The 22,874-nt window shown below is 39.3% G+C and overlaps 1 protein-coding gene across 1 annotated transcript in view; it reads right to left on the reverse strand.

Moving 5' to 3' along the window:
• LOC140246121 (uncharacterized) overlaps nt 1-22,874 on the reverse strand; it is a 53,622-nt gene that overhangs the window by 11,404 nt on the left and 19,344 nt on the right. Inside the window, exons 3-12 of the mRNA XM_072325558.1 lie at nt 21,068-21,196; nt 20,205-20,336; nt 20,032-20,092; nt 11,530-11,651; nt 9,531-9,653; nt 9,053-9,211; nt 8,557-8,688; nt 4,151-4,276; nt 754-932; nt 104-262 (exon numbers count right to left, since the gene is read on the reverse strand). Of these exons, the coding sequence (XP_072181659.1) occupies nt 104-262; nt 754-932; nt 4,151-4,276; nt 8,557-8,688; nt 9,053-9,211; nt 9,531-9,653; nt 11,530-11,651; nt 20,032-20,092; nt 20,205-20,336; nt 21,068-21,196 (1,322 nt within the window). The remainder of the gene's footprint in view (nt 1-103; nt 263-753; nt 933-4,150; nt 4,277-8,556; nt 8,689-9,052; nt 9,212-9,530; nt 9,654-11,529; nt 11,652-20,031; nt 20,093-20,204; nt 20,337-21,067; nt 21,197-22,874) is intronic.

A 22,874-nucleotide genomic window follows, 5' to 3' on the forward strand; every position in this document is an offset into this window, starting at 1 on the left:
CTATCATTGTATATTTACAAAGACAGTTACAATCCTCATCTGCCTTTGATACTTCCTGAAACCTAGACACAGATAAACTGGTACAGTGTGTTTGATGACCAACTTTCAAAGCTGTAGATTCCTTTGTCTGCGTAACAGCATCCTCTCCATTGGCCTCCACATGCAGCTTTTGATCAGATGCATCATCACTGCTTTCTTGGTTTTCTACAGATATCTGCAGGCTTGCATTTTCATCCTCTAGTCTTCTTCTCGTTTGTCTTTCCTGAAGAATAAAAAGGGGGGGGGGGAGGCATTTCTGTGAAATTTTGGATATAAGTTTAGGGGGCCGTTTCATAAAACTTGTCATCAGTGACAAGTTGTCATAGATGTGACAAGCTACTGAAATCCTTGCATCTGATTGGCTGAGAGCAAATTTGTCACAGAAATGTGGCAGTTGTCACTGATGACAAGTTTTATGAAATGGGCCCCAGGTTCACCATGGCTGAGATAGCAACTGTGTATACTAACAATCTACAAATGATTAATTAAAATGCACAGTTTAGTTTGTTGCTTTTGATAATCTAAAGTACTTTAATTCCTCAACGTATAACATAAAAGCCTGATAGTTCATATAGTATTCATATATTCTTAACATAATGTTTGTACCTGCAAATATACAAATGTACATGGAAATAACCTTTCCGGGGAATTTGGATATATTGCCAATTTGTGTAAATCATTCATGGATTAAATCTAATTTTCATAAGTTTTTACCTGCAAGAGCTCTTCCTGAAGACTGGCTATTTTCTCCTCAAGTATGCTGCAGGCAGTTGCAGTACCGCTCTTTTCCGTTTGTCTCACAGGTTTGACATCTTCTTCATAGCACTCCTCATCTTTGTCCAACCTCCCATCATTTGTTTCACTCAAAGTCTTTTCCAACTCCAAGGCATTAACTTGAATATGTGTATGTGAGAATGCATGAACAGAATGGGCGAAGAGAGAAGCTCAAATCAAATGTGTTCAAGCCATACATATCACTGTCCATTTACCATGTGCAAGTAATGATAACTGGACTGTACATACTGCAAAGTGCATTTTGGTTAGAATAACAAAAAACAACATGCAATATATTTGTATATATTGAATATTTTATGTATATTATAGTCACACCTCTCTAAAGTGACCACTGAAAAATCCCCGAGAGAAAAGCCTTGTTAAAGACCCTGTGTATAGTGGCCACCTGTCTAACGCGACCAGCGGCCAGAAATTTTGTTTCCCGCGGAAGATTTAAATCTGTCTATGGCTGCCACAGACCCGACGGAGCCGTAGTCAAGCCGATAATTCAGCGTGTTTTTCTGCTTTGTAGCCGTGCCAGTCATTCATGGGCAACATTCAGCAATCGCCACCACTGCATTCATCACTCATTCAGTCATAATAATGCACTAGTCTTAAGCTTTCTTCATGACTTTACACATGCTACTGTGCAACCGGTGATAAACACCGGTATTGTCCAATGCATGAAACACATGTGTGCATGTACGATGATATACATGCACATATGTACAGCGTGTCCGAGAAAAAAAAAAAAGGAAACCGAGTTTCATTGCAATTCTTTGTGATTTTAATCATATATTTGCTTTATGAGATGTACATAGATTGAAAGATACACGTGCTTCTCTTCTTTCATTTGATGCACAACTCAATGTTCAAAATTTGTGCATGACTGAGTTAGAATAGATAGTAGTGCTACTTAATTTTCATTTGCAAGAGCAAATGGCGACTTTGAATGAGTATTTCAGACTTTTTCAGCAATCTTTTGCAAAAAAAAAAAATCATAACCTTAATATTCATTCTTTTCCTTTCATTTGATATCCTATGCGTTAAAAATGATATACGCCTGCTCGAGAAAACTGAATTTTAGAATATGCTTCCATTTTACCCTGATAGATAGATAGTAAATAAGGAGCCAGTTAGAATTCCCAACACCTGCCCAACTTGGCAAATAACAATGGCCTTCATGCTTCAATGAATTTACACAAACATGAAGGGAGGAGTTAAAAGGGATTGTTCCAGACGATTTCGGTTGTGAATACAGTCGTAAATCAGCACATGATCATGAGCTTGCCTGACCATGCAGCTAACTATGTACAGAGCAAAGGGTGTTCATCGGAGGAATGTTTGGAAAGGTGGGGTGGGAGTAACGAACCGAAAAATCCTTCCGAGCCCCCCCCCCCCTCCCAAAAAAAAAAGAAAAGAAAAGAAAAGAAAAGATGACCTTTCTGCCCTGCACTTGCAACTTTGAAATGTTAGAAGCGCAAGTTCAGTGATAAATAAAGTGTTGTACCCTCTCTTTCTGCTTCACTTCCCCCTTCAAAAACTTCAAAACCCTGTCAGTGATGAAGGACTAACCACGCGTGAGGGAAATGTAGATATTCGAGGAATGAAAATAGTAAAATAAGTTTGAGGTACAAAATCATCAAAATGTGTATTGTTGTTGTAATGTTGATTTCCCATAGCCATTGGACTGCGTGCAGCCTGAGAATACTCACGATATTAGTCTTCAATTATTCTTTAAGTCTCATAGCTTATTCTAAATAAATGACAACAAAGGGCTTTCCGTCTCATACAGCATTCTCTGTAAATACCCCCTCCCCCCCCCCCCCCCCGAACAACATGCACTGTAGCACTGCGGTTGTTTTGTGTGAATTCAATGGTGCAGACGAGCCCACTGTCTAAAGGCCCGGTCACACCGCCCGAACTTTGTTGGAGCGTTCCTTGAATGGTAGGGAGAGGGGGCCGAATTTCGACAACGCTCGTCACCGCGCACAAAATGCAAAAAAAAAAAAAAAAAAAAAAAAAAATCGGAAACACGGGCGTTGCCTAGCGGTGCACCGCTGAAGCCGGCGTTGCTTTAGCATTGGTTTAGCGGTGACGCGAGCGTTGATTGAGCGGCGTTCTGCGCATGCGGGCGTTGGCTCGGCGGGGGTTTAAAGTTGGTTTAGCGGCATACCGCTTTTGACTATACGGAGCTGAACGGATCGCTTTGATAGAAGTTCTGATAGATTTTTGATAGAAGTCGATAGTTGAAGTTCATCATGCCACGTGGACAAAAGAAGAGGAAGGCTGGAGAAGGAAAGGCAGCAGCCTCCTAGAAGATTCTGCTGCTGCATGGACTAGTGCACCAATCATAGCAAGTCTCTCAGCATCCATGGTAGTACAGTTTTACTGTAACTTTGAGCAAATTCGATATAAATGAGGTCTGCACTCAACGGCAGCTCGATTCCAAATGGGCTCCTGTTCCTGTTCTCCCCGTATTTATAGCCAAATTCTGGTCCCGCTCCGACACCTCCATACCAACGCCAAACCAAAGTTCATCACCGCAATGGATCGCTGCTTCAACGCCCGACACCGTTCCAGCAATCCCGTGTCCGCTCGTAAAACGCTTACAACCGCTCCACCAAAGTTTGTGCAACGTTTAATCACCGCCCGGGCAAAGCTGGCGAAGCAGCGGTGGTCTAGAGTTCTAGATTTCTGCGTTGGCCTAGCGGACCCAAGCGTCCACGAACTTGCGTCTAGCGGTGCCAAACTTTGGCTGGGCGTTGTTGGAGCGGTGGTGAACTTTGCTGGAGCGGAAAATTGTCCGCTCCTCACTGCTTGCAATATTTTGTGCAGCTCAAAACTTTCGGAGCGGTAGGAGGGACCAAAATTTGATAACGCCACTCTTCGTTGTTCTAACTCAGTCATGCATGAACGATGAACAATAAGTTGTACATCAAATGAAAGAAGAAAAGTATATCGTTCCATTGATGTATATCTCAAAAAAAAAAGTTTATGATTTCGATAGTAAAAAGTTGCATGGAAACACGGTTTCGTTTTTTCTGGGACACGCTTTATAGGCTTGTATGAACACAAAGTTGGATAACGTGTCTATATAAGGTGGCCACTCTTTTATTTTCCCTTGGGTGGCTGCTGTTAGACAGATTTAGATTGACTGTACCTAATATACAAAACATAAATATGAAGCATGCAAATATAACATGATTATACATTTGCATATTCATGTTTTCATTATACGAATGCTTGCTTTTCTGCCTAAAACCTGTCATTTTGAGTTGTATGGGTCAGCATTAATGTCACAATCAAAAGAAAAAGGTGTCTATTCAAGGCTTACCATCATTTACACAAGAGTGTAGAACCAAGGTTGCAGTCTTAATGCACTCTTCTTCCTGACTGGTCATCATAGTATTAAGCAGAAGTCTCAAGCCCTTGTTTTCCACCACTTCCCTCTGGCTTTCCTCTGCAAGTTGATTATACTTAAGGGCGTCAGCACAATAACAATCACCACTACAATGGAACACAGTACAATGTACTAGGGGCTGATTTCACTGAGGACGTGGACGATTTGCCAAGGATGCAAATTTTGAAAAAAACAAAAACAAAAAAAAAACTAGAAATGTCGCTATGGCGACTGATGCCTCCGCCATAATGCATGATTCGCCCAGTAGGTGTATAGTGCAATGTCTTCACAATGTGTGATGACAGTTTCACATAACTGACAAAGCATTGAAATGACAGGTTTGTCAGAAATATCTTGAATGTTCACTTTCCTTGAAGTAAGTAAAAAAAATTTGCTATAATTGTCTATTGAGTGCAGGTACATGTATTTGGGGAATTGAGGATTTTTACTTGACTTCTGACTGACCCTTTTATAAGTTCATGCATTGAGTAATTTTCAAGTTATGAAGAAAGAGTGTAATAACAATATAAAATAGATTATTTTTTTTTTTGCATTTAAAAACCTGGCCTTGACCCTTAACCTTTGACCTTAGACCTTCTGGCAGGAAATTTCCGAGAGAATCTCCATTAGGTAATACATGTATATAAAGTTTTAAAAATAACAAATGCAAGCATTGCATATACTAGTAAATGAGGGAAATAGTAACATTTTGAAGAGTTGACCTTGACCTTTGACCCCTGACTATTGACCCATGACCCCTAAATTCCCTAGATAATCCCTGCCAGTCAGTACATGCGTATGCACCAAGTTCCATGAAGATACATTGAACCATTTGCGAGAAAAGTGAAATTGTAACATTTTCACCTAACCTTTGACCTTTTGACCTTCGACCTTATGACATGAAACTCTCTCTGGAGAATCTTTATGCAGTAGTACATGTCTACACTAAGTTTCAAGAAAATACCTTCGGGCATTGCATGGATATGGGGAAAATAGCAGCATTTTTAGCATTTGACCTTGACCTTTTGACCTTTGACCTCTTGCCAATGTCACTAAAATCTATTCAACTAATTGCCCCATCATACATTATCCTTGGACCAAGTTTGGTGAAAGCTGCTTCATCTAGTTTTGACTTATCACGTAAACAGATAAATTTCAGGATTTGACCTTGATCTTTGACCTTTGACCTCTGTCCGATTTCACTAAAAAATTAATCAAGTAATTGTCCCACCATACATCATCCTCGGACAAAGTTTGGTGAAATTTGCTTGATCCAGTCTTGAGTTATCGCGTAAACAGATACAATTTTATGATTTGACCTTGACCTTTGACCTTAGGCCAATTTCACCCAAAATCTAATCAGGTAATTGCCCCATCACACTTTATACTTAGACCAAGTTTGGTAAAATTCCATTCAATATTACTCAAGTTATCGCGTAAACGAAAGCGGACGGACGGACAACCCGAAAACATAATGCCTCCGGCACCACTTTGTGGCGGAGGCATAAAAAATGGCAGAGTCCAGGATTCAAAGAAGTTTTTCTTTGACTGTTTTCTGGTAATAGAGCCAAGAACCATTTTGCGCAGTTTGTTCGTCGTTCTTACGTGTATGCTCGTGTGTACCGCGTTGCTAAACTACGGCCAGTCACATACAGGAATAATGTACAACTGACAATGCGAAAAAAAAAAAAAAAATCAGTAATCATAGGCAACATGTTTCCATGGACAGTTAGCTGTCTTGATGTCAAATAGGTTCTCTTTTCTTTTTCCTTTCTCTCCCTCTCACTTTTCTCTGTTGTTTGTTTGTTTGTGCATGTACTCTTGTTGTGTGTGTGTGTATCTGCGTTCCATTTTCTTTTTCGTTTTTTTTTTTTTTTTTTTTTGGGGGGGGGGGGGACCTATACCCACACAAGCATCTGCCTTTATTTCCCTAGGTTCTCACATATAAATATGCCATACTGTACAGTCATTTTCAGTGTATGCTGTGACTAAACATTTCATTCTCTATAGTAGGCTTTTAAGAAATCAATGTTGTTGCAATTTTAATTTGAAGAAAAAAAATGAAGTGAAATAAAATAAAATGAATTTAAGTCATTATGAAGTCACACATCTTTGCCATGCATGTGCTTTATACATGTCAGACATCAGACTTGCCCCCAAGTTGGCATGCACCAAATGTTTGTTATGAAAATGTCTCATAAAGTATGTGAACACTTTGCAGATAAACCGTTAAATGTTCGGAAGTACTTTGGTGCTTTCGCCGGACATACGCGAGATTTTAGTCTGTATGAGTTTCAAAGATTTTGCAAACATTGTGCATGTCTTGTAATGTAGGCTGTGCACACAGGAATATTTACGGCTTCAAGACATTTTTTTTTTTTCAGAAGAAATGAAGAGTTTTATTTCAAAACGAGCTATGAGCACCATTTCTAAACATTTCAAAGTCCTTCATGAGATAGAGTAAAATTAAACCTTTCCAGTAATACCACACTTGTGACATGATAAGGAATATTCTAGAAGTTATGATTAAAAATATCCTGTATGTTCTTTTTTTTTTCTAGCAGCTTTAATGACAAATATCTCAAATTAACAAGAACGGAGTTTGCTCATTTTGCAATAAAACTTTTCAAGTCGCAAGCAAATCGTGACCCAGAATGCAGAAAATGTACACAATGGCCGGATTTCCTTATTTTTTTTTTTCAAATTCTCGCTGAACTAAAAAATGACTCCAGCTAACAGTTGATGACGCTTCTGATCCCCCACGGTGGTTTGGCAATCTTCTGCAAAGAAATTTGCATCCTTCAAAAATCGTTTGTGTGTTCTGTGATAACAGCCCTTTTATAACAAAATGTTGCCATAATGCAGTAGTGTTACAAATTACCTCTCTTTACCATGGGAGAACTACTAATGACACACACTGATGGTTAGATTTCCATGTTAAGGTTTGTCAACACATATTTGATTACTGCTTTAGAAGTTTGAATCATCAAAGAGACAGAAAAAAAAAATCAGCTATTCGACTGCTGTGCAGTCAACAGATCGAAACACCTCAACTTCTCATGAATCAACCAAATCAACTGTCAATCTATAATTATCTTTGCTCCCATCAATATATCACAGTCAGATATTTCTACATGATGTCGCAACTGAAAATACCAATTTCAGCCAAAGTTCGATAAGTGAACAGCACATCTTACTTCACATCATATAGCTTTTCTGGGCCAGGAATCAAGAAAAGTTATTGAGCTGTGGGAAGGACAGACAGAAGAACCCCAAGCCATAATGCCTTCGGCACATACACTGAAACTCTGGGCGCTCAAGCATTAAACACCAATGTGGTACACAACTTGAAATTTGAGCACATTGGAAGCTCTGAAAGTGAGAATAATGCAGAAATTGTATGTACACAGCAACAGAGGGCATATCACGAGCGCACAGCGCGCACAATACTAAGTATTTTGCAACTTATTTCCAGTTGTGCTGCTTACGTTTGATTCTGTGTTATGTTATGCACACAGACTTTTATAGTACGTTGTACCAATGGTAGTTGGATGTATCTCAAGTTTTGCGCATACAGTGCACTACACTTTTCACGTGTGATTACACTTTGATTATTTTGAAAATGTTGCCTATTCTTGAGAATGTTGCATAGCATGTTACTGGCCTTTTAGGATGGACGTTGCACAAGAATTTGAGCTTGTTCCTTTGAAATGCCCAAACTCCTTGTGGACCACCCTGTAGAATACTTTAGGGCTTTTTACACTTGTAAATTTTTGCTTAGACCCCCCCCCCCCCTTAGCCCCACCGTTGGTACGGGACTATCCTTAGCCCACTTTCTGTTTACACTCGTTTTTGCCAAAGTGGGCTAGCCCCACCGATAATCCCGTACTATCTGGCCCTGCAAAATAGCAGGGTTAGCACCGCAGTTGCGGTGCCAAGCAAGTGAGTGTAAACAGAACGAAAAAATAATCCGGGGCTAAGCGACGGAGACGAAGTCCGACCCCCACTGACCAATCAGAAACGAGGTTATCAAGCGCTGCCGGTGCGTGCGTGTACGTGTACAGTGCACAGCGTAATCATGAATATTCATGTGGTTTGGAAAGTCCGGGGCCAAGAAATACGAGTGTAAAAAGGTCAGTTTTCTCCTTAGCCCCGGACAAGAGATAGTACGGGACTAATTGGCCAGTGTAAAAAGCTGAAAAAATTGGTACGGGACTAACGATAGTCCTGGGTCAGAGAAAGTTCGGGGTGAAGAAACACAAGTGTAAAAAGGGTTTAAGTGAACACTGTGCTACTGAATGGAAAAAAAAAACACACCCAACAATTGATAGTAACATTACCATTTGTTGCCACAAGGCAGCCAAGGGTGAGGATGACCTTTAGTTTCAGATCTTGATTAATCACATCAAGGGCAAGTAGCTGCAGCAGGAGTGGCACAACCTTCAGCTTAGATAAGGCTTGCAAGTTACTGTCTGTAAATAACACATAACATAGTGTCTGTTACAATCCAAGTGTTGTTTTCCACACAAAGGACTTTTTAATCACACTCTTGTTTCTTCAAAACAGCATAATACATGCATACTACTCTAGAAAAGTATAGTAAGTTATCAATATTAAAATGCTGAAGACATGCAGAAACTCTACTTGTACTTTGTATATACTTTATCAGTTAACATGTATAATTAAGACTAGGAAATTTCAAGAAGCTCCTAAGGATCAGATGTTGCCCACATTTAAAACCCTTGCAAAAAAATCACAGAAGTTAAAGAGTCAGAGCACAATCTGATTTCCGAATAATAATGACAAATTAGGCTCATTCAAATTACATCATGTTACCATTATCTGCAGTGGCTGAGTTGAGCATGCAGATCAAACTTGATGCTGACTGGATACTCTCCTTGTTGAGATCTGCCTTCATTTCTGCGATGACGCTTGTAAGCTTGTTAACACTGACATCCAGGCCACCCAACATGTGGAAGCGGTCTTGATTTACAGCTTCATCCAGTGCATAATAGGAGACAAACGACATATTTTCCTTACATTTAGACTTTTGCCTATATCCATCATGCCTTTTTTGTGCTTAACATGCTTTAAATATAGCAATTAATTCTCTGTATCGCCAATGCACCACACACACACACACACACACACACACACACAACTTCTGCGCATGCAAAAAATCTCTGTCACAGATGTACTGTGGGATTCCTCAGTGCCACAAGGGAGCAGAGCATTTAGCTTTTCAAAGACAAGGAAATTGGTATTTCCACAAGATAAGTCTAAAACTAATTCATCTCATTCCATATAGGCTTACCATTATTAGCTGTTAGGAGAGACATAAATGAGCACAGCAGCTGTAATACTGACGAATGTTGGGTGTGAGACATGATGTATAACGTAGCTGGAATGGATGACGCACACTCGATCTGGTTTTCATCTGCAGATGCAAAAGCAGTTTATATTGTTGTTGTTGTTTTTTTTTAACCAGAGGCATTATATCAGGTAATACTTAAGTGTTAACAGGCACAATTCATTTTACTGATTAGATGTACTGTACGTATCTACATGCATACAGCGCGTTTGTAGTTTTCATATATTTTCAGCTATTGCAAAGTTACAGGGGTAGAGATAAGTAATTACACAAAGATGGACACATAGATGATTTAAAAAAATATGTCCCCCCTTAAGTATATGTCAGCAATTATGGAAACATTCTGAAACATGCTCACAATATGAATCGATTCGTGCACAACATTATTAAACATTTTACATAAGATGCACACCTATACTATTCCCAACTGAATACCGGCAAATCCACACACTGTCATGGTAATTTCAAGGGAAATATATTTATGTTGTTGGAAACATATTTATGTTGTTGGAAACAAGTGTCTTATTCAACATAATACCCATTTTATGGAGGTGCTTTTCTATCTTCTGATCTATGCATTAATACTGCCTATTGAGGATTTGAGCTGACTCATGGTATCTACCTAATCAGTGATAAACATCTCCCTTTACCATCAGAGAAGAAACATCTGTCACTTTGCAAGTACTTTGGAGACTTCATATCTGTACATCTGTTTTGATCAATGTACAGTTTATTGAGGCAACAAGGCAAGTGCTGAAATATGTCTCTCCCACAAATGTACCACAACACATTTGTAAAAATCTAACTTTGATTGTTATAAAATGGAATCAAGGCAAAGCATTAGTACAACAAGAGCTTTCCAAAGCAAGATTTGCAAAGAATATGGCCCCAAAAAGAACATGGAACAGTATATTTCAATACCTGTGAAAACAATGTAATGTGATTGACAAAAATGGTGTACATACAATTTGATTGTTAGAGAGAACATGATCAGAAAAAGAAGAAGAAAAAACACTATGTTCGGTATAAACACAGTCAAACTTAACATTGGCCCCTGAAAGTTTGTTGACCCCTGTCTGTGACCTTTGACCTTGTGATCTTCAACTCCCCAAGGGACACTTACCATCTAAGTTTGGTCACAAACGGACATACCAATCAAAAGTCTGAGCTTTAATTGAAATGCGCCGTTAAAACTTAACATTGGCCCCTAAAAGTTTGACCCCTGTTTGTGACCTTTGACCTTGTGGTGACATTCAACTTCCCAAGGGTCACAAACGGACACACCAATCAAAAGTTATGAGCCATAATCGAAACGCGCCGTAAAAAAATAACATTGGCCCCTAAAAGTTTATTGACCCAATACTGTGACCTTTGATCTTGTGGTAACCTTCAACTCCTCAAGGGACACCTACCATCCAAGTTTGGTCATAAATGGAAATACCAATCAAAAGTTAAGGGCCATAATAGAAATGTGCCGTAAAAAAAGTTAGCGTTGGCCCCTTACAGTTCGTTGACCCCTGCCTATGACCTTTGACCTTAAGGTGACCTTCCTGTTTGGTAGCATGTGTAACTTTGCATAAACACTCCTCACTCAAAATTTGATTGACATTGAAGCACTCAGTACAAAGTAATTTAAGTTTTTGTAGCGTTACGGGCGGACGGACGGACGCCGCAGCCGATCCCTGGGTCTCCCCTCACCTCCGGTGGGCTCGACAAAAATGACAAAAATGTGCACAGGCTCATTTAGGTCCTATGAAGTGGGTGTGCTTTTGGACATTAGGTATTGTTCATACAGAAAGTTGGGGTTTTTTTTTTTGCAATTATTTGCTGGTAAGATGGTACCCATCCAGCTTGACCTGTAGAGAGCTTGTCATATAGCACAAATGTATAGTGTATTGATGATGCTAATGAAGAGGCTTTCTTTAAACATCTTGCTTCTCACCATTCTGTGGATTGTTTACACAGCCACACAGTGTGCTTGCAACATCCTTCCACAGCTCTAGAGAATCATCTCCATCACACTTTAATGGTTGGTTGAATGGTAGTTGCAAACCTGGAAAATTCCTGTAACCAATGGTGATATCAAATATTATCAATCCTATCATATCCCTATTGGATGCAATCAATTTACTATCAAATCACAATGCCATCACAAACCCTGTTGGATGGATCCCTAAGAGAGTATTGTCTATACTTGCTGATAAAAACAGACTATATGCCACGAAGCAGTAGCTTTTTGAGAGGACATTACAGGATCTGCATGGACAGATACATAGGTCCATGTCATACGAACTAGTTGTGAGTGTAATATTGTTATTATTCCTTTGGCAAAACTACTTGTCTTTAGCCTGGACCATACAGATTACCAAACCTGCAAACATTATTATGAAAAGATATTCTTAGTAATGAAGAAACTTTATTACACCAACATGATTTTCAAGGTAAGGATCTATGGAATTGACAGAAATGACTCATGAGATCTCCTCTTAGGCCCCTCGGGCCATGACAGCCATTTGAGCATCTTTTTCCTCTGCGCTATACAGTCTGTCACTGTGTTCTTTACTGTACTCACAGCAATTTTCATACTTATAATCAGTCTCTTCTTTTTTATTTGAAGTTACAAAAGCAGGAGTTCACCTACAAAAGCAATGAGTCTTATAGCTAGCTGTTTTAAAGAACAAGTTCACCTTCATTATCATAAGGATTGAGAGAATGTAGCAATATTAGTCGAACACATCATTGAAAGTTTGAGGAAAATCGGACAATCCGTTCAAAAGTTATGAATTTTTGAAGTTTTTGTGCAGTCACCGCTGGATGAGAAGACTACTGCAGTGTATGATGTCACATGCGTACAACAATATAAGGAAAATAGAAAGAGAATTTCACAAAATTTCATCTTTTGAAAAAAGTACACATTCCCTTGACTTGTTACTGACGTTATGGGTAATATTATTCCCATTGCCTTTAGAAAGAGGCAAGTGAAGTGCTCTTTTATTATGCGAAAAAAAGTGAAAATATGTTGAATTTTCTTTACATTTTATTTCTACTGTTGTACTCATATGACATCACGAGCCTTAGTAGTCTCCTCATCCAGCGGTTCCAACACAAAAATTTTTAAAATTCATAACTTTTGCATCGATCGTCCAATTTTCCTCAAACTTTCACTGATGTGTTCTACTAATATTGCTGCATTCTCTCAATCCTTATGTTTATGAAGGTGAACTTGTCCTTTAAAGTTTGCATATAAGCTGACTGTATTGATGACATTAGCTTTCTTTCGTGTGCTCCAGTTTGCTTGCTAAACTCAAGAGTGCCAGACATAGTATTACATACAACAGCACACAAATTAACCAAATTAATAGAGGGTGCTAATTGTAATTCTATTGTACTCAGGCAACTTTAGCATAGAACACATAACAACAACCCCCCCCCTAAAAAAAAAAAAAATTGGTAAAATCTTACATTTTTTCGTTTTTGTAAATCTGCCATTATAATCAAAATATGTAATTCATATTGTTTGTAAACAATGAGTTACACATTGGGTTTGAATGGTTGAGACCCTGCTTCATAAAACCAACAAAAAGTCGCCCACACGGACTTATAGTTAAGAGCAATTTCTGAAAGAACAGACTTCAAGCTTTAAAGTGATGCAGAACTGAATTCAAATGGACTCTCCTAATCTACTCTAAAGAATGAACAGAAAGCACACACTCCAGAAAAATGTACGAAGAAAAGAGGTTTTCAAGTACAGTCACTGGTCTATTCAAGCACTTATCTTATTGAGCTGTGCTTTGTGCAGTGATTGGGACAAAAAAAAAAACCCAAAACAAAACAGGATGCAACACTTCATACCAAAGACAACGGGCCGTATACATAAAAACTAGCAATTCCTTGTGCTATAGCCTTTTGGTAATGTATAAAAACAAGCAATTGCTTCAGATTTTCCAAGCTTTTCCTAGAAAAGCTATAGCAAGCACAAGCAATTGCTTGGAGACCAAGCATTTGCTTAAAAACATATACATACCTTTTGCTTGTTCTTGCTATAGCAATCGCTTCCGATTTTCCGAGCTTTGTGAAGCGAGCTTAATTTCTTGCATTTTAAAAGTGGGAGGTTTGCTTTTGTGCATCATTTTCATATTCAAAAAATAAAGGCCAAAGTTGTGCAGGAGTGGTATATATCTACAGAAATTTTTCCTAAGATATATTAGAAATTTATCGTTTTCACACAGGGAATGTCTGGTGTTTAGAATGCGAAATGTGATTAGAAACAGGTAGGATGTCTGGCATCTGTAGAGAGCAAGGAGACCTCTCTCCATGTGCGATCTGGCAGATCTGGGCCCCGTTGCAAGAAAGTTGCAATCAATTGCAAATAATTGCTAATTTTGAAACAACCATTCTGATTGGCTCAGGGTCTGCCCTATTAAGAAGACATGCATGCAACAATGATTTTGATTGGCCAGTGACAATCAGTTGCAAGTTGCGTTTAAAAACGCAAAGTTTCTAGCAACGGGGCCCTGGGCTGCTATAAACAGCAGCTGGGAAAGTGATGACAATCAGCCAGCATACGTGTGTGTCTGTGTGTGCATTTATGAGTGTCATTTTATAGCTCTTCTGCTATGTCAAGAAATGTTTCCGCACACAAGCGCCCTTTCAAATACATTCTTTCAAACCTGTCTTTGTTCTTGTGTTAGCACGTACAGGCGCGACGTTCCTTTTATTGAAATTGCAAGTAATTGATTTTGCAGGGCAACGGCGTAAATCCGTACTGAGGAGTGGGGGGGGGGGGGGGATGATCGGCCGTTAGTCACCATCACCACGATTACAAGCCCATAACCGGACCAGCGTCCCCCCTCCCACGGTGAGATTTTGATGTTGTACATGCTAGGGTTGCAATATATTTTGATGTCGATTATTATTAAACAATAAAATGGTATCATATAAATAAACTTCTTGTATCAATTATTACACTGAATATCATGAACGCGACCATATACTGATACCCGAGTGAGCGGAGGGAGCGAGGGTTGGGGGGGGGGGATGTTCCCCCTCCCACGGTGAAAACTCTTTTTTGCAGTTTGATGTTGTAAATGGCGCAATTTGATGCATGTTTTTGCGTGTTTTATCGACTTGAAACAGTCCCACTTGTTTAAGGTAGAAGAATATTTTGATGTAAGGCCTAGATTATTGTTGAACAATTTACCTTAAATGGTATCATTTACATAAACTTCTTGTATTAATTCTTACACTGAATGTCAAGGCCGTGTCACACCTTTCCGGGCAAGCTACTCGAGCTTGTTGCGAGGAGGGATTTTCCAGCACGCAGAATTTCCCCGGACGGACAAGAATGTTCGCGAGTTTCGCACTTGTTTCTTACCTACCAGACGCGTGCTACTTATCTTCTACTTACATGTATTCCTTGTGACCTGCCTGAGAGCTTTGAAACCGATCCGTTTTCTGTTACGAGCGACTTACAGGTACTGAAAAGTACAATTACGTACCTGCGTTAGAGTTGCCTGAGAGGTGCTGCCAGTAAGGGTATCCTACTGGTGTACTGCGTGTACCTCTGCGAGCGAACCCCCGCGACTCACTCGGAACAAGTTTTGAGCATGCTCAAGGCCTTGTCTACCGTATCTGGGGAAGTTTTGCGGCTAGACTTGCGGGGAAACAAATTTGTTACACGGAGCTGTCCGCAGTTGGTCTGCACCTGACAGTATACCTAGCGCTTATCTCGCCTGTATTTGCCCGGAGGTGCGCTCACACAAGTCCCATTTTTAACCGCAGCCAAGTTTTGAGCAAGACCAAATTTTTCTTCCGGGTGAGTCGCGGGGATGCCCGGAGAGGTCGACGCAGAACGCCAGTAGGAGGCCCTTAGCGGCAGCACCTCACAGGCAACTCCCACGCAAGTACTTTGCAGCCCCCGTATGCAGCCAAGATAATGACATTCTGTGGTACTTAATTCTGCCATTCCTTCGAGGAATTCCTTCACTGAGTTGTCAGCACCCACGCGACTGGTACACAGGTCACACAGTATAATACCCGTTAGTAGAATTTAAGTAGAACGCGTCCAGCTAGTAAGACACATGCCCTGACTCGGCCGAATCCTTGTCTGCCCTCAGAAATTGTCCGGTATGCTGGAAAATCCCCACAAACAACAAGCCCGCATAGCATGCCCGGAAAGGTGTGACAGGGCCTAAACATGGTTGCGCCGGGTAAAAAGATTTGCGTGCGCACCTCCGGGCGACTACGGGTGAGATACATGCTAGTTACTGGCATGTGCGGGTCATGTGCGGGGACCTCCGGGTAGTAAAAATTGTTCTTCACAAGTCGCACGCAATGCTTCCGGAAAGGTCTGCACCGGATTGTATTATTCAAATAAACTCATTGTGTTAATTTTTACGATTAATGATTATCATGTACGCTGTCTGCAATTCAAACAGAAAAAGCAAGCACAAAAGGGTGTAGATAAGGGGCATTTCTCCTACCACAAGAAGGTGATTTTGCATTTTCAGACCTGAAATTCAGCGATCTGGTGCAAACTTTTGATGCAATACCCCCCCCCCCCAAAAAAAAAAAAAAAAATAAATAATTGAAGAAATGAATAGGGCTTTTTTAAAATCATGGAATTTAGGTCTTATTCCGAGTGTGCATCATCTGTGGGTATGTACAAAGTTTAGTGAGGTAGAGCTTAGGGGGAGGGTGTGGGAGGTCGATTCCCCCTCCCACTCGACATGCTCGACGGAGCTTTTGCGTTATTATAATTGAAATAAAGCGATCTGAAGCACACTTTTTGTGGAAAATTCGGAAATTGTCATTCCCAAAAGTGTACTAAGTCTATAGAGGGGAGCAATCAATGGGAGGGTGGCAAGATATGTCTCCCATATTCGAGGGAGCTTTTTTTTTTTCAGTTTTAGAACTGAAATTCAACAATCTGGTGCACACTTTTGTTGGAATATCTGGAAATTTGTCAATCAGAGAAGGTGGGAGGGGATAAGCCCTTCCCCCCCCCCTTCCTACACGAGGGAGATTCTGTATCTTCTGATTGCATAATTAAACGTTTTGGTGCACATATTTTGTGGCATATTTAGAAAACCGTCTATGTTCAAAGTGTAGCCACAGTCTACTTGTATGCATGGGGGGGGGGGGGGAGGGGACGGGTGAGCAGGGAGAAGGCGTGGGCGAGTGCTATCACCACCCTTCCCGTATCAGAGAGCTTTTGGCTTTGGGTGAAATTGAGATATATGGTATACGCATATTTGATGGAATATTTGGAAAAAAAAAACTGATCTGTGATGGGGGAAGTGAGCGAGGAAAGGGTAGATTAAAAGTAGATATTCCCCTTGTACATGAAAAAACTTTCGAATTTTCGGAATATAAGTGATAAATCTTGTGCACTCAGAATTATTCAGAATTTTTTGTAAATCTGAAAAGTGTACTAGGGCTCGGGAAAGGGGCACAGACAGAGGAGGAGGGTTTGAGAGGGGGTATCCCCCTCCCAAGCACGAAAGATTTTGCAGTTTTTTAAATTGAAATCCAGCAATCTGGTGCACACTTTGGATAAGATATTTAAACAAAACGCAAGAAAATTTTACCCATTTCGGGAATTATTGGGGGACAAAATGACATGTTTGCCCCCCCCCCCCCGTCCTCCAATATCGACGTCCCCGCATACGAGTGGGCTTTTGCATTCTTAGAATACAAATACAAGTGAAAAGTTTTAATGGAAAATTCGGAAAGCTGTCAATCCCCAAAGTGCACTAATGTTTTTAATGGGAAACAAAGCGGGGAAAGGGTTGATTGAAAGAAGATATCCCCTAGCTCCTACCCGCGGTGGATCTTTTGTGTTCTTTTTTGTAACTGAAGTGACAGACCTGGGGCCCGTTGCATAAAAGTTACCATTATGGTAACTTTGCCATCCAATGGTATCTACCATGGCAACAATACTCAACAGCCAATCAAAATCAAGAATTCCATGGAAGTTACCATTGGATGGCAAAGTTACCATAATGGTAACTTTTATGCAACGGGCCCCTGGTGCACACTTCAGATAAAACATTTTGGAATCTGTCAATTTAAAAAGAAAAAAATAAAAAAGAAAAAAGGAAAAGGACCGGAAGGGGAGGGGGATACCCCCTCCCCTTTCGGTGTCACGCGAGATTTATTTATTTTTTTTTTTTTGCATTTTCAGAATTGAAATTCTGCAATGTCGTGCACACTTTGGATAAGATATTTGGACAGTTTTCTATCAGAAAACGCAAGAAAATTTTCCTCATTTCAGGAATCACTGGAGATCAAAATGATATGTTTGCCCCTCCCCCCCTCCACGCCCCTTCACAGAGGGTGCCTTTGCATTTTTAGAATTCAGATGAAAATATCTCGAAACACATTTATGAGGTAATCTGGGAAAATTTAAATCCCAGAAGTGTACATGATTATTATTATTATTTTTTTTCCTTTTTTTTTTTGGGGGGGGGGAACCCTCGGTTAACTGAAAGTATCTAGATATCTCCCACCCACGGAACTTTTGCAAACTGAAGTAACAGACCTGGTGCACACTTTAGATGAAACATTTTAAAATCTGTCAATCTAAAGTGTATTAAGTTTGTTTGTGTTCGTACATAATTTGCAGATGGTCCCGAGTTGCTCTTGTCATAGCATGTTTACACGTAGGCCTATACTATTTGACTATTTGAGAAAATTATGTATACACTGTACATTATTCTACAAGATAGAATACTGTTCAGCTCTGTTACCTGTCTGAAGGCGGGCATACGAACGTCATGCAATATGCCAAAATTGATTCAATCACATTTCTGCTCCCTCCATTTTCCCCCTCAAATTTCAGGGGGGGGGGGGGGGATAATTGTACAAGCCATCCCCCCTCCTCCATTTCGGGGAAGGGGGGAGATTCATCCCCCCCCCCCGCCATCCCCCCCCCCCCCGCGATTTACGCCATGGTGCAGGGCAAACAAAAGGTTTCAGTACAAGCAAAAGATTATGCGTGTAATGGATCTTAGCGATTTTTTGAGCTTGATCTTTCCTTGACAAGCTTGTGCGTGTGCTTGAAGCAATTGCTACCTTTTATGCATAGATCCTATGGCCCAATGAAGGGATTATCAAAGTAAAACAAGATATTTTCGAGGCATGCAATTTTCACGAGTTGCCTCTAACATTCAATTCATATAGTGTAGACAAGAACTTTTGCGTGCATTTTAATTTTGCGATTCTTGGCTCTAACGAAATTCGAGACACTAGAATGCACGCAAACATTCCTCGTATACGGTATATAATTCTATCCACCAGGAGGAATACCAAGTTTCAAAGCAGCAGCATCATTTTCTTTTTCAAAAATTGCTAGAGTTGAAAGTGAAAGTGTAAAGGTTTTTATTTAAGAAATGAAAGGGGGACTCTGAGACACACCTAATCACACTATTTAAAAAAAAAAAGTGTTCTAGAAAAACTCCTCAAAGCACAATTTCCTGTTTGTTTTATGATCACAAACCTTAGAATTACACAGAATTGTTCTTTCAGAATATATAGAAAACTTAAGATTGACTAGGTTGACCCGTTTCACCCGAGTCCTCACACGAAATCAGTGCATGCAACTTTCTGTTGGCTTTGTGCTGCATGGTCACATTTACTGTTTAAAAACTGTCAGATTTTTATCAACATGCACTGACCGCTTACCTTTATTTCATTGATTTTTACCATACAACTAACTTTGGGGGTAATTTCTTTTTGAGTCTCTACATGCCAAGGCACTTAGCTTTTTAAAGGGATTGTACAGTTTTGGTTAAGACCTAACTACATGTTTCTAACATTTTTTGGTGAGAGATTGAGAAATCTCTTATAAAATATGAAAGAACATGTAATTCTACAAAAGGAATTCAATGTTTATTTGATGAAAATTGGTTTTGAAATGGCCGAGATATCCAAAAGAGAGGGATCCTAATATAAGGTGGGACCCGCCTTTTATTACAGTTGCTTTGTTTTACTTTGTTTTTGGATGTCTCAGCCATTCCAAAACCCGATTTTCATCAAATAAGCTTTGAATTTCTTTTAAATAGTATGCTCTGTACTATTTCTAAGTGGTTTCTTGGTATCTCACAAAAAGTTAAAAGCCCTCATCTCCAATACTATACCATCTCTTTGACTTGCTATTAAAGCTTTTTCATCGGTATTCACTGAGCCTTCCCAACTTGACCCTATGGATTATCTAGCACACTCCAGAGTAGCAATTGTGTCTCAGTCCAACAGATAGTCATGGCGACACACTGTTGATATGTTGTAGGAATAATATGGATTAGGTAATGTCTATTGATTCATCGACAAGTACTTTCCAGACATTTGTGACAACTGGCAAATATAGTCCTGCAGCACATGTGCCAATCACTGAACACAGCACAGTAAAACTTAAGTTATAATAATAAAAATCGTCCACACTAACCTGAAGAGCTGTAGAAGAGAGTCCAGGCAGTGAGTCGTTCTTACGAAGGCTTGCCCTTTGCCTTTGGGTTTCAGTAGAATAATAGAAATGTGATACCATATTAGTATAGATGTCATGCCCTGTGACAAACATTACGTGAAACAGAAATTCAGTGGTGCAAAATATGTGCCTACCATTGTTGGTGACAAGACACATGAGAAGAAAGATTGATGATCTCCTTAGTTTGACAGTTGCCTTCACACTGCTAAGCTGGCAGTAGAGGAATTTGAACATTGCCTCCGAGCAAAGTCTGGACTGAGAGAAAACTGCATGAAAGTACACAGAAAATGGGCATGATTAAAACAAAACAGAGAAGTACTACATAAAATTGAATAAATATTTTCTAGACTGGAATTTCTCGTGGAAAATAGGTATTTAAATGGGTCATTGATTCACACTACTACAAGAACTAGACAAAAACATAAATAATACCTTCCTTCCTTCTACATAAAATGACAAAATGTATTTTTTCTGTGTTTTTTCTGTTTGTAGAAAGATCCATACAATATGTTTGTAAAACCTTTAGAGAGGACTTTAAATGGTAGCAAACTTATAGCCCGAGTACAGTAAAAATAGATACATTAAATTTTGGCGAATTGGAGCCGATGCATGGCCTCTTTCGCATGAAATTTTCATGAATTGCCACTGGTATTCAATGCAATGTGTAGACGAAAGCTTTTGCATGCATTTAACTTTCGTGAATCCAGGCTCCTCAGGAAATTTGTGAAAATGCCATGTATGCGAAAATGTTTTATAGTATGTCCAGTTGTCATTGTGATGACTTCAATTTACTGTCATTTATACATTGACATAACATATCAGGTAGAAATATGTGGATGTTGAAGAGAATAAAGCATTTTTAGCAATATTCTTAAGTATCTTGCCAAGAAGCCCATTGAATATTAAAGCTGGAATTTGCCATGCCATAAAGCCATCTTTACTTCAGGGAAAACCAATAAATAAGGAGAAAGACATGATCTTGAACTACCTCCATTACCATTTCTTTCAATAGCACATCCCAGTGTATACAAAGTGGCAACTTTGATATCATTGTCCTCTGCCGCACTCAGGATATTTACGATGTAAGTCAGTCCACCACATGTTCGGAGAAAATCCTGGGCCTCACCTTTAGGAGGATCGGATAAACAGTAAACTTTATGCATGATGTAGAATTCCACTCCACAAGTTCAATTCAAATAATTATAACTGGAAAATTATTTTACACATCATTTGTACAACTGTGATATGTTTGAATGTGTAAATATAACAAAATGACCAGGAAATATTGCAAGACCATTATGTGACCCTGCATCACAAAACCAACAAAAAGTCGCCATATGCAGACATGAAGTTTTAGTTAAGGGCAGATTCTGAAAGAGCAGATTCTATGCTTTAAAATGGTGCATCATGTATAACTCAATTAAAATTGACTCTCCTAGCCCATCTTAATATTGAAATGAAAACACTCTCTGAGAAAGTGTGAACTGAGAAAAGAGGCTCTGAAGTACAGGGTCTAATCAAACGCTTTTTAATCTTTACCAAGCCGTGCTAACTGTGCGATGAATGGGACGATGTTAACTACCAGAGCATCAACAATGAAGAGATTGTCAGATTAAGTTCAAATTGAGCATGCTCTATTAACATATTCTGCCCATATGCAAACTTTCAAAACAGTACCATTACTCTGTCAAAAGTTATTAGAGTTGAAAGTGAAGTGTGTGCAAAGAATTTTCAAGAAATGAAAAGGGGCCTCTAAGACATAACTGATCACACTTCACTACAAAGATAAAAACTTGTAGAAAAATGCTGAAAACACACTTTCCACTTCATTTTATGATCCTAAACTTACATGTAGGAATAATGTAAAAGAAGAATAGCTCTTTCAAAAAATATGAAAAACTCAAAATTGACTTACCTGGCCAGTTTCATTTTTTTTTTTTGAGTCCTCACATGAAATAAAGGGGTGAAATTGGTTTGTTTGTTTGTCTGTGTGCAAAATAACTAAAAAAAAAAGTAGTGACCGGATTTAGATGAAACTTGCAGGAAAGGTTGAAAATGACACAATGATTAAATTTTGGTAGAGATCTGGAAATCTATATATGGAATTTATGAAGGATTTTTGATATTTAGTCAGGTAGGGTCAATGAACTTGGGAGTTCAAGCTGCATGTATTTGAGGTTTGTATGCGTGCACTAAGGTGCGAGCTCTTGTATTAGGAAAGTGGGCTACTTTCAGCACTGATCTCTATGGAAGCTCGAACAAGATCAGTGGTGGAAAAACCTGCTCGGTGAAAAAAACCTGCTTTGCAGAGGTATGCGCTTCAGAGTGCTTTTAGCTAGTTCTGCATTCACCGGTATTTACCTGAAAATCTGCTTTCAAATTCAACAGCAAATGCCACTGAACACATGAGATTCACGAGTCATGTTCTGCAGTACTGCACTGTTTAATTTCTTCAAAATGCAGTATAGGGCCTACAGTAGTTAGCAAACTCAAAATTTCACAATTGTGACGAGATACATGTAGTGGGGTTGACCCATACAAAAATGGGATCTAAAGGGCAAGTCCAAGATAACACGAGCGTATACATATATTTATGGGACATTCAGAGACTTCTATGACCTGAAAAATAGTGTTAATGGCCTTTGATCATATTGAACTTTACCATTGTGATTGATATCTAGGAGAATAATCATGTCAAAAATGGAGAAAAATTACCTTGATAATTATATTCTAAATGAGGTTACGTATGGGACCACAAAAATTTGTTTTTTTACATTTTTTTTTCAACCTCTAAACTCTCTGAA

This window comes from Diadema setosum, chromosome 2 (assembly GCF_964275005.1).
Source record: "Diadema setosum chromosome 2, eeDiaSeto1, whole genome shotgun sequence".
Lineage (NCBI taxonomy): Eukaryota > Metazoa > Echinodermata > Echinoidea > Diadematoida > Diadematidae > Diadema > Diadema setosum.